Here is an 18247-nt window from a genome sequence, read left to right as displayed (position 1 = left end):
ACATTCATGGACATGTGCTCCATGTGCTGGAAAGACAATGACTATGGCTTTATAGTTACTGCCAAAGATGTTTCTTTACGAAATAGATATTATAGATACAGATTCTCCCACGTTTTTTTTCGATATTTGGCAGCGGCGAATATACGTGACTGTTTGAGTCGTGTGTGACACAAACTCCCTATGGCGATTGTGATGTTGGCGGGAAAGTGTCAAGGTGCATGCAGGGTGTCTACTGACCCTGGAAAACCTGGAAAACCTGGAAAAATCAGGGAATATTGTAATCAGGGAATAATCAGGGAAAAATCAGGGAATTTTTTTAAAAATCAGGGAATTTTTGTTTGGTAGGTTGTAGTTGGCAATACGTTTTTTGTTTATTGATCTGCTTGCATTGACGTAGCATCAAGTGTATCGCGTCCCATTATTTTATTTTTGGATGGAAAATAACAAACAGTTCCCACGTCCATTTTCTTTTATTTACCATCGAATTCGGAAGTGGCGTTAAATCACGTGATACAAACTGGTTCAAGCTGGTCTGTTATCCTGCTGATGTACGTACTGCAGCATGTGCTTCCCACGTTCGGATTATACCGACAGGTGCATTTAATTTTAAGTATCTATGGATGCCCTCAACGTAAACTGGGCATTTTTGTTAGCTTTGAAAATACATATCACAGACACTTTTGGTGAAGATTCACCATCGTTGCTAGAAATTGGTAGCTGTGGACTTCATACGGTCCATGGTGCTTTCAAAACTGGAATTTCTGCTATACAATTGGATGTTGTTAGTTTTTTCAGGCACAGTTACTATGTGTTTATGCATGTACCTGCAAGGAGGGCAGATTACATTAGAATAACTGGATCAGAGCTTTTTTCCAAGAAATTTTGTGCAATCAGATGGAATACTGCAGTTGCTGAGCGTGCCATGAAAACTTTACCCCACCTAAAGAAATTTGTTAGTGAAGTTTCTATTTCATCTGTGTCTTTCAGTGTAGTGAAAAGTGCTCTTGAAGATAATCTTCTAGAAGTAAAATTGACATTCTTCTACTCTGGCATCAGAGCTGGAATTGTTTCTCACAATGTTCCAAAGTGAATCACCCATGGCACCTTTTCTCTATAATTCACTGGTAGACATTTTATTAGCTTTGGCAGGAAAGTTTTTGAAACCAGAGGTACTGAAGAGCTTTAGGGAGAAACACAATGTATCTCAATTGGATGTAGATAACCAGGAAAATCTATTGACTGCTAACAATATCAAGTTGGGTTATGCAGTATGCCATGCCATCAAGAAAGAGAAAGTACCATTAAAGTCTTTCCTGTTACTGAAAAATGATGTTAGGACTTGTCTAAAGGTTATGGTAAAAAAACTCAAGACAAAAGTCCCCTGAAGTTCAAACTTACCAAGGGAATTTCCTGCTTATGTCCATCTGTGGCTTTAAATTCGGGTATGAGGAAACAGTGTGTGAATTACAGTTTAGAATGTTGTCTTCAAAACAAGAGGCTATAAGGACACGAAGCTGATAACATTGAGTTGGTATGTTCCTCGCAAGATTCTGAGGCACTGTTCTCATCTTTTTCTCGAGAAGACTGGCTCCTTGATCACTTGTGGATGCTCATTCTTAAGGCACATACAGTAGCTGCCAAAACAGGCCTTCTAAAGTTTGTGAGTATGTTGTTGGTACTTTCCAATGGAAATGCATCATTGGAAAGAAGATTTTCAGTGAATTCTAATCTGCTGACTGCAAACTTGCAGGAAGAAATACTGAACGCACTAAGACAGATGTACGACTTTGTTCAACGTTCTGGAGGTGTAGAGCATGTTGATATCACCAAGTCCATGTTACAGTATGTAATAAATGCTAGTTGTAGGCGTAAGGAAGCCCTGCAAACAAAACAAAAAGAAAAGGAAGCTACAGACAAGAAGAAGGCAGAAAAAGAAGAGTTGAAGAGGAGATCAAGGCATTGCAGTTGAAGAAGGCTCGAGTATTGGATTTGGCTCGATCTGAAGCAAGTGCAATAGACGCAAAAGTTGAGTCACTACGAAATTGATGGGAGCTTCCTTTTACTTATGTTTTTGCTAAAGTAAGTGTGTGAAATATTTGTAGCAGCATGTTTTATTTGCCATCAATTGAGTTACTTTGGCCACGCCTGGAAGAAGGTATTTTTTTTTACTAATTTAAGTGAGTTGAAATATTTTGAAACCCGTCAATGTACTGTTATGCAGTTTTTTCAGTTTTGTGGAATGTCGTAATTGTGTTACAAAAAACCTGGAAAAGTTCAGTTTTAGACCTGGAAAACCTGGAAAAATCAGGGAATTTCATTTACTAGATCTAGTAGACACCCTGTGCATGGCTGCACCGAAATATGGGGGCGATGCAACCAAGACACATCATGTTGATGATATTGCCATTACGGTCACCCGTGTCTACGTGTGCTGACTAATGAGCTAAATCAAATGTTTACGGGGCTTGGCACATTGCTGAGCTCACAAGAAATGTGCAAGTTAGAGTAATCTAGTTTCTGTGCAAATGGATGTATATTCACAGAGTCAGTTATCTCAGGTTAATTAGAATGCAGGCACACTGCTGGAAGCCATGTCGTGGACTGAGCGGGAGCATGTACTCGCAGGGACGCTGAGCCAGCGCATGCAGATCAAGGACAACATGTGGGTGGAGGTGTGGAACGCAGCCAAGCCAGTGCCAGCCCAGCGCCAGAAGAGGTTGTTTGACGACACGTGCGAGGCGGAGAAGGTGCTGTTCTTCTTCAGCGCCCAGAGGATGTCCGGCGTGGCCAGACTGCTGCTGCCGACGCTGGTCCATGCCGCCGTCTCCCGCCTCGTGGAGGAGCAGAAGGACTACATCCCGGGGCTGGAAGCCTCCATGCAGAGCATCGTGAAGCGCGCGGAGAGGCTCACTCGCAACCCACACCCCAGCCAGCGTCACTACGAGGTACTGTCGTCACTCTACAGTATCACATTAAACCCTGGGATTCTCTTGTACAATGCAGCGTGAAGCAGGGGACAAGTCATATGAGTAGTGCGAGCAAGGGTGTTCTGGGCAACTATGGAGTAAAGATCTCTGTTGGTAACATAGTCCCCAGAAGTGGTGGGAAGTGACACCACTCAACAGGTTGTTGACATAAATGCGGCACGTAGGTATTCAAACAAGAGTAGTAAAGGGGACAAAAATGGTGCCATCTGTGTTCCGAAGCTTGAAGACAGGTGGAACAAGTGGTATTTATTTGTACAAAAACCTGCATTGGCTTCAGCCCAAAGCGAGGAATGCAATAATTTATTGTTTAGAAAGTGGAGGTCTTCGCCACTGGGCTAACATAAATAAATAAAGAATATATGCTTACAAAATATGTATTTAAGGCAACATTACTATTGATGTTTGGTAGAAAGCACTAAATGTGATTTCAAACATTAGTTTCCCAGAGGGTACAATCTTTAATTCTGGTGTAGGTAGGCTTCCAAAGGGCTACACAGACAACAGTGTGGGGCTGCAGGTGTTCCTAGCAGGGCTGATGACAGAGACTGATGCTGGCTGATGTTCCAGGAGCTGGTCTCTGAGCTGGTGGGAGCAGAGACGGTGGTGGCCCAGGCCATCTCGCTGGAGCACAGTTCTGCTCGGACAACAGTGTGGGGCTGCAGGTGTTCCTAGCACGGCTGATGACAGAGACTGATGCTGGCTGATGTTCCAGGAGCTGGTCTCTGAGCTGGTGGGAGCAGAGACGGTGGTGGCCCAGGCCATCTCGCTGGAGCACAAGTTCTGCTCAGACAACAGTGTGGGGCTGCAGGTGTTCCTAGCACGGCTGATGATGTTGGCTGATGCTGGCTGATGTTCCAGGAGCTGGTCTCTGAGCTGGTGGGAGCAGAGACGGTGGTGGCCCAGGCCATCTCGCTGGAGCACAAGTTCTGCTCGGACAACAGTGTGGGGCTGCAGGTGTTCCTAGCACGGCTGATGACAGAGACTGATGCTGGCTGATGTTCCAGGAGCTGGTCTCTGAGCTGGTGGGAGCAGAGACGGTGGTGGCCCAGGCCATCTCGCTGGAGCACAAGTTCTGCTCGGACAACAGTGTGGGGCTGCAGGTGTTCCTAGCACGGCTGATGAAAGAGACTGATGCTGGCTGATGTTCCAGGAGCTGGTCTCTGAGCTGGTGGGAGCAGAGACGGTGGTGGCCCAGGCCATCTCGCTGGAGCACAAGTTCTGCTCGGACAACAGTGTGGGGCTGCAGGTGTTCCTAGCACGGCTGATGACAGAGACTGATGCTGGCTGATGTTCCAGGAGCTGGTCTCTGAGCTGGTGGGAGCAGAGACGGTGGTGGCCCAGGCCATCTCGCTGGAGCACAAGTTCTGCTCGGACAACAGTGTGGGGCTGCAGGTGTTCCTAGCACGGCTGATGACAGAGACTGATGCTGGCTGATGTTCCAGGAGCTGGTCTCTGAGCTGGTGGGAGCAGAGACGGTGGTGGCCCAGGCCATCTCGCTGGAGCACAAGTTCTGCTCGGACAACAGTGTGGGGCTGCAGGTGTTCCTAGCACGGCTGATGACAGAGACTGATGCTGGCTGATGTTCCAGGAGCTGGTCTCTGAGCTGGTGGGAGCAGAGACGGTGGTGGCCCAGGCCATCTCGCTGGAGCACAAGTTCTGCTCGGACAACAGTGTGGGGCTGCAGGTGTTCCTAGCACGGCTGATGACAGAGACTGATGCTGGCTGATGTTCCAGGAGCTGGTCTCTGAGCTGGTGGGAGCAGAGACGGTGGTGGCCCAGGCCATCTCGCTGGAGCACAAGTTCTGCTCGGACAACAGTGTGGGGCTGCAGGTGTTCCTAGCACGGCTGATGACAGAGACTGATGCTGGCTGATGTTCCAGGAGCTGGTCTCTGAGCTGGTGGGAGCAGAGACGGTGGTGGCCCAGGCCATCTCGCTGGAGCACAAGTTCTGCTCGGACAACAGTGTGGGGCTGCAGGTGTTCCTAGCACGGCTGATGACAGAGACTGATGCTGGCTGATGCTGGCTGATGCTGGCTGATGTTCCAGGAGCTGGTCTCTGAGCTGGTGGGAGCAGAGACGGTGGTGGCCCAGGCCATCTCGCTGGAGCACAAGTTCTGCTCGGACAACAGTGTGGGGCTGCAGGTGTTCCTAGCACGGCTGATGACAGAGACTGATGCTGGCTGATGCTGGCTGATGTTCCAGGAGCTGGTCTCTGAGCTGGTGGGAGCAGAGACAGTGGTGGCCCAGGCCATCTCGCTGGAGCACAAGTTCTGCTCGGACAACAGTGTGGGGCTGCAGGTGTTCCTAGCACGGCTGATGACAGAGACTGATGCTGGCTGATGCTGGCTGATGCTGGCTGATGCTGGCTGATGTTCCAGGAGCTGGTCTCTGAGCTGGTGGGAGCAGAGACGGTGGTGGCCCAGGCCATCTCGCTGGAGCACAAGTTCTGCTCGGACAACAGTGTGGGGCTGCAGGTGTTCCTAGCACGGCTGATGACAGAGACTGATGCTGGCTGATGCTGGCTGATGTTCCAGGAGCTGGTCTCTGAGCTGGTGGGAGCAGAGACAGTGGTGGCCCAGGCCATCTCGCTGGAGCATAAGTTCTGCTCGGACAACAGTGTGGGGCTGCAGGTGTTCCTAGCACGGCTGATGACAGAGACTGATTCTGGCTGATGCTGACGGATGTTCCAGGAGCTGGTCTCTGAGCTGGTGGGAGCAGAGACAGTGGTGGCCCAGGCCATCTCGCTGGAGCACAAGTTCTGCTCGGACAACAGTGTGGGACTGCAGGTGTTCCTAGCACGGCTGATGACAGAGACTGATGCTGGCTGATGCTGGCTGATGTTCCAGGAGCTGGTCTCTGAGCTGGTGGGAGCAGAGACAGTGGTGGCCCAGGCCATCTCGCTGGAGCACAAGTTCTGCTCGGACAACAGTGTGGGGCTGCAGGTGTTCCTAGCACGGCTGATGACAGAGACTGATGCTGGCTGATGTTCCAGGAGCTGGTCTCTGAGCTGGTGGGAGCAGAGACAGTGGTGGCCCAGGCCATCTCGATGGAGCACAAGTTCTGCTCGGACAACAGTGTGGGGCTACAGGTGTTCCTAGCACGGCTGATGACAGAGACTGATGCTGGCTGATGCTGGCTGATGTTCCAAGAGCTGGTCTCTGAGCTGGTGGGAGCAGAGACAGTGGTGGCCCAGGCCATCTCGCTGGAGCACAAGTTCTGCTCGGACAACAGTGTGGGGCTGCAGGTGTTCCTAGCACGGCTGATGACAGCGACTGATGCTGGCTGATGTTCCAGGAGCTGGTCTCTGAGCTGGTGGGAGCAGAGACGGTGGTGGCCCAGGCCATCTCGCTGGAGCACAAGTTCTGCTCAGACAACAGTGTGGGGCTGCAGGTGTTCCTAGCACGGCTGATGACAGAGACTGATGCTGGCTGATGTTCCAGGAGCTGGTCTCTGAGCTGGTGGGAGCAGAGACGGTGGTGGCCCAGGCCATCTCGCTGGAGCACAGTTCTGCTCGGACAACAGTGTGGGGCAGCAGGTGTTCCTAGCACGGCTGATGACAGAGACTGATGCTGGCTGATGCTGGCTGATGTTCCAGGAGCTGGTCTCTGAGCTGGTGGGAGCAGAGACGGTGGTGGCCCAGGCCATCTCGCTGGAGCACAAGTTCTGCTCGGACAACAGTGTGGGGCTGCAGGTGTTCCTAGCACGGCTGATGATGTTGGCTGATGCTGGCTGATGTTCCAGGAGCTGGTCTCTGAGCTGGTGGGAGCAGAGACGGTGGTGGAGCTGGTGGGAGCAGAGACGGTGGTGGCCCAGGCCATCTCGCTGGAGCACAAGTTCTGCTCAGACAACAGTGTGGGGCTGCAGGTGTTCCTAGCACGGCTGATGATGTTGGCTGATGCTGGCTGATGTTCCAGGAGCTGGTCTCTGAGCTGGTGGGAGCAGAGACGGTGGTGGCCCAGGCCATCTCGCTGGAGCACAAGTTCTGCTCAGACAACAGTGTGGGGCTGCAGGTGTTCCTAGCACGGCTGATGATGTTGGCTGATGCTGGCTGATGTTCCAGGAGCTGGTCTCTGAGCTGGTGGGAGCAGAGACGGTGGTGGCCCAGGCCATCTCGCTGGAGCACAAGTTCTGCTCGGACAACAGTGTGGGGCTGCAGGTGTTCCTAGCACGGCTGATGATGTTGGCTGATGCTGGCTGATGTTCCAGGAGCTGGTCTCTGAGCTGGTGGGAGCAGAGACGGTGGTGGCCCAGGCCATCTCGCTGGAGCACAAGTTCTGCTCAGACAACAGTGTGGGGCTGCAGGTGTTCCTAGCACGGCTGATGATGTTGGCTGATGCTGGCTGATGTTCCAGGAGCTGGTCTCTGAGCTGGTGGGAGCAGAGACGGTGGTGGCCCAGGCCATCTCGCTGGAGCACAAGTTCTGCTCAGACAACAGTGTGGGGCTGCAGGTGTTCCTAGCACGGCTGATGATGTTGGCTGATGCTGGCTGATGTTCCAGGAGCTGGTCTCTGAGCTGGTGGGAGCAGAGACGGTGGTGGCCCAGGCCATCTCGCTGGAGCACAAGTTCTGCTCAGACAACAGTGTGGGGCTGCAGGTGTTCCTAGCACGGCTGATGATGTTGGCTGATGCTGGCTGATGTTCCAGGAGCTGGTCTCTGAGCTGGTGGGAGCAGAGACGGTGGTGGCCCAGGCCATCTCGCTGGAGCACAAGTTCTGCTCGGACAACAGTGTGGGGCTGCAGGTGTTCCTAGCACGGCTGATGACAGAGACTGATGCTGGCTGATGTTCCAGGAGCTGGTCTCTGAGCTGGTGGGAGCAGAGACGGTGGTGGCCCAGGCCATCTCGCTGGAGCACAAGTTCTGCTCGGACAACAGTGTGGGGCTGCAGGTGTTCCTAGCACGGCTGATGACAGAGACTGATGCTGGCTGATGCTGGCTGATGTTCCAGGAGCTGGTCTCTGAGCTGGTGGGAGCAGAGACGGTGGTGGCCCAGGCCATCTCGCTGGAGCACAAGTTCTGCTCGGACAACAGTGTGGGGTTGCAGGTGTTCCTAGCACGGCTGATGACAGAGACTGATGCTGGCTGATGTTCCAGGAGCTGGTCTCTGAGCTGGTGGGAGCAGAGACGGTGGTGGCCCAGGCCATCTCGCTGGAGCACAAGTTCTGCTCGGACAACAGTGTGGGGCTGCAGGTGTTCCTAGCACGGCTGATGACAGAGACTGATGCTGGCTGATGTTCCAGGAGCTGGTCTCTGAGCTGGTGGGAGCAGAGACAGTGGTGGCCCAGGCCATCTCGCTGGAGCACAAGTTCTGCTCGGACAACAGTGTGGGGCTGCAGGTGTTCCTAGCACGGCTGATGACAGAGACTGATGCTGGCTGATGCTGGCTGATGTTCCAGGAGCTGGTCTCTGAGCTGGTGGGAGCAGAGACGGTGGTGGCCCAGGCCATCTCGCTGGAGCACAAGTTCTGCTCAGACAACAGTGTGGGGCTGCAGGTGTTCCTAGCACGGCTGATGACAGAGACTGATGCTGGCTGATGCTGGCTGATGTTCCAGGAGCTGGTCTCTGAGCTGGTGGGAGCAGAGACAGTGGTGGCCCAGGCCATCTCGCTGGAGCACAAGTTCTGCTCGGACAACAGTGTGGGGCTGCAGGTGTTCCTAGCACGGCTGATGACAGAGACTGATGCTGGCTGATGCTGGCTGATGTTCCAGGAGCTGGTCTCTGAGCTGGTGGGAGCAGAGACGGTGGTGGCCCAGGCCATCTCGCTGGAGCACAAGTTCTGCTCAGACAACAGTGTGGGGCTGCAGGTGTTCCTAGCACGGCTGATGACAGAGACTGATGTTGAGGTGCCAGGCGGACCATGGGGTGCCATCGGCAACAAGATCAGGGCTATGTTCGGAGAGGCGCAGAAAGTGAGTATAAACTGTAAGATTTAACAATAATTAGTTACTGGTAACTTATTAACAGCAATCTCATGTGACTTTTTGCTACTCTTTCACTGCATCAGTGTGTGTTGCATTGCCTTGTGCCCTTTGCTCTTCATAGACATATCGTAGCTGCTTACCCTAATGTCCTCTGCTCATGTAGCATTTAAGCTTATCCACATACACACAAAATATATTCTTCTAACTATTTTGTTATTTCTCAAAGTTTGTACTTCAACTTGATATTTTAATAAACCAATATACAACTAATTTAATATAGTAATGTAAATAATTTTGTATTTAACACTCATATACAGCATTTGGTTCTTTCTAAGTAAATTGTTCTAAAAATTCTTGAATTTAGTCACCCATCTTGGTTGTGGTTTGCATTGGCCTTGGACAGTGTAAAGTTTTTTACATATTAGAACAGAATAGTATTTGCAATTACTTGTTCCAATACTTAGGCAGTGTGTAGTTGGTCGATGAAAACATTTAACCCAGTCGATAAATGGTTAGTGCCAAGAACATAATAATAGCTGAGTCTTGATCATATTTAAATAACTGTCAGGGCTGTTTTCCCTTCCTCCTTTATTAGACTTGATGTAATTCGAGTTGCAGCTTCTCCTTTGATTGCAGCTGTATACGTGTTTAATTTTCATTGGGTAGAGCATTTTTTCAATAAGGTTTTCTATGTGTAAACATCTTAGCTCTCTGTACACGGCATTTGGTAGGAGTAATTTTGTGAAAATGGAATAACTTTAAAATTGTTCTAGATAAAACTAGGTTGTCATTGTCCAATGGAAGATCTTGACTTTTCTTATTAATCTAGTTTCAAGTTTATCCAGAAATTGTGGATGTGCTGTACATAGTTGTACGGAATACTACATTTTAAATTTTGGTGCGACTTAACTGCTCCCTGCCAGTTGAATGTAGGGATCAACCCCTGACGTCTTGCATTAGCGGGACCGAGGAAACGAGTGAAGTGATGACCGCCATCTGGCGAGTTGAACGTAACTAGAGACAGAAGTTTAATTTTGGGCCAGAAACCGGGACCTGCTACGCAAAGGGACAAGAGAGCGCGGAGATAAAAACTGAGAAAGGGAGAAACAGGGTAAAACAATTGCCTTGTAAATAGCAGAAAATTTATAAGAGACGACAGCTTGATATCACTTACCGCAGTGGTGGGTAGAGAAGGAAAATCTGTGCATCTTGTCGAAAATGGAGAACAATACCGTACAAAACAATATAATAAATCACTAGCTCATTAAATGAATAGAAAAGAAAAAGAAAAATGTTGGGTAAAGAAATCCCTTCGGTCGGAACTACATCTTTCAGACAAAAGTCACAAGCACTTGTGCGTTAATGAAAATGATCCCGAAGACTTGGTAGTGACATGGCCACTCGCACCTCGCAAACTGCACAGGAGTCGATAGTAACTTCCTAACATACATCCTGTTCACAAGAGAACCAGGTAGGAGGTGGGGTGGGGTGGAGGGAGGCCAGGAGTCGGCGCTCCACGTGAGAAGTCTTGGAACTAATGTCCCTAAGTATTAATTACTGAGCCACCGGTTTATGCTTCCAAGGCTCAGGAGTAACAAAGGGGGGAGAGTGTTCTCCACAGAGGCAGCAAGACGAGAGCAGGCAGGAAAGTTTGTCATCCCCAGGGAGGAGGTGGGGAGATCTGGGACAAAATGGCGGGTGACTATGGCCTGGGGGAGGAGGAGAGGCAAACACTTAGCACACCACTGGGTTCGTAGAACAACAGGATAGGGAGGGGTAGGGGCGCTACGCCGGCTGCATTCAGGCACGGCAGAGGCATCGAAACGCTACGCTAGTCTTAGCATGTGTGCCTAAACGTACCGGAGTAAGGCACGGTGGCGTGACTGAAAGCGTGGTACCTGAGACTGTATGTAAGGAGGGAGGGGGGGGGGGGGGGCAGAAAAGTATCCAATCGGAATGGTTACCATTCCATAAATTATACATCCTCATGTGCCCAGAGCAATCCGGAATGGTTACCAATCAGGATTTACTGGCAAATATCGTATCATTGGAACTCCTGAAAGGTATCCACTGTATGAATGGTTACCATTCCGGCTTTTACTGCAAATGTGATGCTAGAAAAAATCCGGAAAAGTGTCCGCACTGTGAATGATTACCATTCCGTATTGGATAGTTTTCCGTGTTTGTCTGCAAAATACGGAAAAGTATCCGCTGTCGGAATGGTAACCATTCCAGTTTTTGTGTGCGCAGATATAAAAGTAGCTCCTAAAATCCTGAATGGTACCATTCCGGTTTTCCTTGCCAATACACTTAATTTAAAAATAATGAAAAGTTCCTGTATGTGAATGTTTTCCATTGACACGCCCCTCGTGACCAAAAATTATATTATTTTAAATTAATTAAAAACACCTTGGAAACAGTTGGGCAAAATATGTTGAAAATTAAAGTTAATTACCAGAGGGGACACGAGGCGGTGAACAAGACAAAATTTACACTCCCTACACACTAGAAACTTGGGAGTTCGTGGATCGTTATGTAGAAGAAGGTATATGATAAATAAATACACTATATAAATAATTTGGTCTATAGGTTTTCCTGGTTTATTATTAAGAGGTTTTGTGTTAGCATTATTTCAACATGATAATAAAGATCTTAGTAATTAACAAAGTTAAGGGGGCGCCCCTACATTACTTAAAACAATACATATTACACCTTAACAAACAAATGATTACATTAACCAAAAATTTCAAGTATAGCACCTAAATTTGATTCTCCCAACGATTACATATATATTAGTTTCCTTTATTTTACATGTTCTTGAGGATTACGTTCTTAAAGCACTGCTCGCTGGTATCTTTGTAATGAATTTAGTTCCTTCTATGCAAGCAAATATATATAGCTCATATCACCCGGGTCTTCCCAGGATGACGTCGGACCGAGAGGAAAACTCTTCTAAAGGGGGAAATCAGCTGGAGGTCCCGAATATCATGCGGGGAGCAATTTCTCTCCCCAGAAACTCGGACCCTGTCTGAAACACAAGTCAAATTCAAAACGAATTAGACCTGCATCCAGACAGTCATACACAGTTGGCGCGAAAGTCCAACAAACGGGAATTTGGGGGAAAAAGGCCAGATTACTCACCAAACAGGGTGTAGATTTCGGGACTCACGAAGAGTCTCGCGCCAACATCAGGATGACGCGCACCGAGAATTCACGGATGCGTGAAGGAAACCAAATTTTAAAGAATTAAAAAAATACAAAAACTTTAGCTACACATGACCTTTTCTAAAAACTACATCTGCCTGGCTACTGTACAAATGGGATCACATCCCTTAAGCAACTGACTACATCTTTTATGCAACCGAAATCGCCGATCCCGCGAAAAGCCTCTTAGCGCAGAGGACGCGGAGAAGACATGGTCAGTAGCCGAGGTCAGAGTACTGAGTGCCCAGCAATGGCGGACAAGGCTCCTAATTAAATCGGGCGCTAAGGCCCCTAGGGAGAAGGAGGGGGAAGGTTCGGTTCTATGCCGATAACATGCGGAGGTGCCCGAGGCGGGCGTGACAACAAACGACATGTGCGCTCTCTACCGGCCAGAACAGAAGGCAACAAACAATCGACACTCTACAGGCCGCGAGAAGAAAGCATAGTGCCTTATGGCGCCGCGGCGCTGCTTTCTAGCGGCGTAAAGGGGAACTAACTGAGGCGGTGAGCTGACTTGCCACCAGGTGTCACGAGGGTGAGCTCTGCACGCTGGCGACCAGGCCCGCGGTTACTTTTTCCGCCACTAGATGTCGTGGACATCTCTGTCGGACCAGGGAGAAGGTCCTTGAATTAGGCCATTGTCTTGGCTAAGTTCCCGTCAGGTCACTGCTCCTGGCTTGATTTCTCAGAACTAAGGTGGGGTGAAGAGAGAGAGGGGAGGGTGGGCAGAAAACGCCACTCAGGTGGGAACGGGGGTCCACTGGAGACTACTTCGTGACGAGACTTGCTATTCTCAGCAGGCCTCTCAGAAGTAGCAGCTTGCAGCCCAGAAGCTGATCTATGCAATTTTGGTTATGAAGAGAAATAAAATTACAAACTGGGGACGTGACCGCAGGCGAGAGAAATATCAACCGGGCTGCCCACGTCCACATTAGACAGTAAAATATCAGATAGGCCCCCTGAGAAAAGGGGCTTCGGTCCACTGGCACAAAGTTTAAACATGTGGCGTACACCAGCCTAGCAAAAAGTAAATCACCCCCTTAACAACCAGATAAAATTAGAAAAAAATTAGATTTCCAAATTTTTATTTAAAATTATAGTAAAAATTAAAAAATGTGACGAAATGCCTAATTTCCGGCACACCATTCCGGGTTTATTTGACAATGCACTTACTTTGAAAATCCTGAAAAATGCTCGCAGCATGAATGGTTACCATTCCCGTTTTCGCCGCTGTTGCACATCTCTTAATAATCCTTAAATCTATTCATTCGGAAAAGTATCCGCTGAGGGCGTGCAGTTGACTCATTTACCAGTTGCTAGATGGCAGCAGTGTTATCTGTACACGAGAGATGGTGTGCACAAATCATTTGCATATGAATTTATGATCAAATATAATTTATTTCCTTTTAGTAAGATTTACTACCCATAACTGGATAATATCAACTGAAAAGAAATATTTAGTGTGAACAATATTTTTTGTATAATATCTCTAAAAATGTGTTTTGATTTACGGGACTGGACTTGTCTATCCTAAAAACACGCAATTAAAAACATTGTACGTATTTTAAATTTAATTTTAAATTTTTTATATTTCAGAAATAATAGGCCTACTGCCAAATTATACTTGAGTGTTCATGAATACAAAAATATCTACACTAATTGAGTTCTTAAAATCTATTTTATTTGGGCAAAGGCAGAAAGTTAGTGATAATATTTTGGTCATATATCAAGGTCTATATAACCAGGTCGTTTCATCCCGCTATTTTGTTGTTATTGGTCATTCATGTATGATTTACATGCCAGACCACATTACCGCGGGAATTAAAAATTTACACGTGACTAAAATTTTAATCAAATTTTCGTACTACTTGTGTAATGTTGGCAGACATGATGTATGTGCGGCCTGCTGTTCTTGTAATACATTCAACAGCACTGCATAATTTAATGCTAATCTGTTAATTTTTTTAAATTGCCTTCGAAATAAATAATTACCATTGCTGAAAAATCATATTCAGTGCTATATTTTAACCACAAGATGCTACAGTGTCAATAAGCAATAGCCATTTGCAGTCGCAAACAAAGCTGCTCTGTGTATTAATGAGATTTTTTTAGCATAGCAGTTTGTATCAAGGCAATTATTCTTGAAGATTAGTTGAGCAGTAATTGGCTCTGTAAATCTTAAATATCATGTTTATGTGCGGCAAAATTATTATCAGTGGATGTGAGATTCGCGTCCCTTAAAATCTCGACCTAGTGGACGCATGAGAGGATGCATCGACATCCCTTATGAGAATTCGGATACAACTCAAAGATAGCCGCGTCCATTACGATGCACTATCTATGGATCCCTTAGCTAAGGGATCCATTAGGCCACTATTCGTATACAGCTATTATCACTTATGTACTTTCTGCCTCTGCCCAAACAAAATATATTTTAAGAACTCCATTAGTGTAGATATTTTTGTATTCATGAACACTCAAGTATAATTTGGCAGTAGGCCTATTATTTGTGAAAAATTAAAAATTAAAATATGTACAATGTTTTTAATTGTGTGTTTTTTGGATAAAGTCAAGTCCAGTCCCGTAAATCAAAAGACATTTTTAGAGATATTTTACAAAAAATATTGTTCACACTAAATATTTCTTTTCAGTTATCATTATCCAGTTATTCGCAACACAGATATGGGTAGTAAATCTTTCTAAAAGGAAATAAATTATGTTTGATCATAAATTCATATGCAAATGTTTTGTGCACGCCATCTCTCGTGTACAGATAACACTGCTGCCATCTAGCAACTGGTAAATGAGTCAACTGCACGCCCTCAGTGGATACTTTTCCGAATGGATAGTTTTCAGGATTATTAAGAGATGTGCAACAGCGATGAAAACGGGAATGGTAACCATTCATGCTGCGGGCATTTTTAAGTATTTTCAAAGTAAGTGCATTGTCAAATAAACCCGGAATGGTAACCATTCACACTGCAGGAACTTTTCAGTATTTTTAAATTAAGTGCATTGGCAAGGAAAACCGGAATGGTACCATTCAGGATTTTAGGAGCTACTTTTATATCTTTGCACACAAAACTGGAATGGTTACCATTCCGACAGCGGATACTTTTCCGTATTTTGCAGACGAACACGGAAAACTATTTAATCCGGAATGGTAACCATTCACAGTGCAGACACTTTTTTCAGATTTTTTCTAGCAGCACATTTGCAGTAAAAGCCGGAATGGTAACCATTCATACAGTGGATACCTTTCAGGATTTGCAATGATACAATATTGGCCAGTAAATCCTGAATGGTAACCATTCCGGATTGCTCTGGGCACATGAGGATGTATAATTTACGGAACTGTAACCATTCCGATTGTATACTTTATACTTTATACTTTATACTGCCAACCCAGCATGTGACAGTGTAGCATGTCCGGCCATTCAGTGCTGAAGCAGTTGCCCGGTACTACTGACTGGGTAAAGTTTAAATTGGGAGGGCACCCATAAGAAACAATACAAAAATTTTTGTTTGAGCCATAATGCTTGTCAAACTCGTGTAAAAAAAAAAGGATAAATATATGCTTTGAAGTTACTGATTTGCGGCACAATGGATGTAATTTGAGTTGTCCAAATCGTCTCCATTGGCGCTACACAAAAACAACAATTACATAACATATTAGGGTTTCATTAAGGGGGTGGGGGGAAATTGTTGGCTCACTGGTGAATGTAAAAAACTTAATAGTTTGCCAATCATCTTTATTAAAAAATTCTTTTTGAAATCTAATTAACAATGTAGCGAACACGTAGCGAGGCAGCGGGGCACGTGTGATTGGCTGCCGGCAGGCGCTGCAGCTGGTGTCGAAGGTGGAGCGCGCCGGCGAGGACGAGCCATGGAGCCACAGCCCAGCCGCCATCTTCCCGCCACCGACCAAGCGGGAGTTCGTGCTGCGAGCCGTGGCTTCGCGCCCCGCGCCCTACTCTGCCCCCTCGCCCCAGCGCATGTACTGCTCCCTGCAGCGCCACGAGTTCCGCCTGGCCGGCGCCTTCTCGCTCGACACCGTCTTCCAGTAGTTCTCCCCCGTCTCTCTTCACACCATTACCGTTGGTCGTTAGAACTGGCACGCGGATGTTCATCAGGCCTAATATTCATGTTGCACGGCAGCCCTGTATGACCGAGATAACCTGTGGGCCCGCCTGGGGCGCGACGCTTCACTGCATGGCAGTGACCTGTCGGACCGTGTGGTCAGTGTGCAGTCCAAGGAAACTACGCCACATAGTGGATGACGTAGAAGATAGTAGACACCTCCAGCACTGTGGACTAGGTGCGAACAGGATTGGACTAGCACTGTATCTTCATGTAAATGTTCTCGAGGATACTATTTCGACTCTACACGTCAACATATCGCCCACGGTAGTTTTTTTTTATTGCTTGCTATAAGAACGATTTTGAATTCTTGCTATAATAATAATAATCAACCAAAAGTATCACAGGTTGTGCAACCAGAAGCGAGATTCGTTGGAGATTACATAATCTCCAGATCTGATGTTCCAATTGCTATTCCAGTTTGCAATCTCAGCTACCTTTGATGAGCAATCAGGGTGGCTGCAGAAATGAGTGCTTGAAAAACATTTCTAAGAGTTGAAAATGCCAAAGAACCGTGCACATGGGCGCAGATAAATTTTTTACATGCCTACAATGTTGAGCGATGATGTTTGATGTAGCTGTACAGTTCATAATCACCATGCACATCAGAGGTCTGTCTCCAAGGACATTGATACTTCATCCACTAAATTAAGCCCATTCTTTCTCGAGCCATTAACCCCATATCTGCTTCTGCCAATCCGAGAACCTATTCCATGGTAGAATTTATCCACAACCTACGATACTCCTGTAGTCAAATGCCAAAACCTGTTTGTATGGTAGTCGTGTTTTTCGAGGCGGCATGCACTCCATATGTGCACACGATTAGCGAGGTAACCCAGTGCCACTTCCTCACATTGACCTCCACTAAGTCACTCATTTGAGTGGCTAGTACTTGTGCTGCTCTGCTCTGTTGGACAACTGATCCTGTTCTCCACATTACCCCGAGATGGGTGTCTAAGAGGTGCCTCCATCCTGGTGTTCCAGATGTGTCCTGTATTTGTTGTAAATTTAGGAAAAATCTATAGCTTATAAATAATAAGTGTGTTATGCTATAATTTATACATTTAACTAGTTATATGATGTGTTAGAAAACATTTTTTGTTGTTTCTGTATAGTCAATTCTATTTTTTGGTAAACTATGTATGTTGGCCTAGCTTTGAATTTGTTTTAATATTTATGCACATAATTTCTATTAATAACTCATTTGTTGTGGTTGGGTGATTATATAGGCAAAAACTGTCACAATAAATCCGTTCAACAGTTGATATCCAAGTTTTTGTTTATGACATTTTACATATGATAACCTACAAGTATATAAACCATTGAAACAAATCTCGCTCTTGGTGCAGGCCATCATGGTGGTGACATTCAATCCTATTGTCGCAGCCATTCGTCACCGGAGACCTCTATCTCGAAGAACGGTTAGAATGAGATGATACAGAGAAAAGAAACACGTTTTCCACACATCCTTCTCATTCTCCAGGCTGGTCAACTGCCTCCATCTGTCGCACTCTTTGTCTCTACATTCCCTGCCACGCGACGTGCCTCAGTGGCGGTGGCACAGATGTGACCCACTGCTAACAAAGCATTGGGAAGGTTTGCGTGTTCGGCCACTTAGTGCAGTAGAACTGGCCACGGGCGGTCAGACTGCTTAAAAAAACTTGAAATGAACCCCTGAACACTTATCAGAAGTACGAATAATCACTAATTTGCGGCACATACCCTACTCCCCCGCTGAAATGCTGAGCATAGGGTCTAGGCAAGAAAAAAATTAAAAAAGTTAATAACAGGTTAAATATGAAAAATCATTATTATATATAATAAGAGAATACCATATTGCTGAGGTGGAAAGAGAGAAAGTTGATCTCAGATGTTGGACATGGGCACAATGAGGGAGGCTGAAAAGCATTGAGTAAGAAATGAAACTAAGAACAAAGAACACAGAAAGGCATAGGGACTTATCCTGCACTTTCTGTAACTGGAGAAGACAAAATGAT

At 46.8% G+C, this 18247-nt stretch overlaps 1 protein-coding gene across 2 annotated transcripts in view; it reads left to right on the top strand.

Annotated features, from left to right (window-relative positions):
• The window catches only part of LOC134539496 (rab3 GTPase-activating protein catalytic subunit), a 161007-nt gene extending 143483 nt beyond the window's left edge, over positions 1–17524 (top strand). For both annotated transcript variants that reach the window (XM_063381572.1, XM_063381571.1), the window contains exons 13-15: positions 2626–2945; positions 8694–8894; positions 15950–17524. In XM_063381572.1, the coding sequence (XP_063237642.1) occupies positions 2626–2945; positions 8694–8894; positions 15950–16177 (749 nt within the window). In that variant the 3' untranslated portion in view covers positions 16178–17524. The remainder of the gene's footprint in view (positions 1–2625; positions 2946–8693; positions 8895–15949) is intronic.
• Positions 17525–18247: the final 723 nt, after the last annotated feature.

The sequence above is a fragment of the Bacillus rossius genome, chromosome 15 (genome assembly GCF_032445375.1).
Source record: "Bacillus rossius redtenbacheri isolate Brsri chromosome 15, Brsri_v3, whole genome shotgun sequence".
Lineage (NCBI taxonomy): Eukaryota > Metazoa > Arthropoda > Insecta > Phasmatodea > Bacillidae > Bacillus > Bacillus rossius.
The sequence above is the reverse complement of the archived record's forward strand: the minus strand, read 5'-3'. Positions and strand labels throughout refer to the sequence as shown.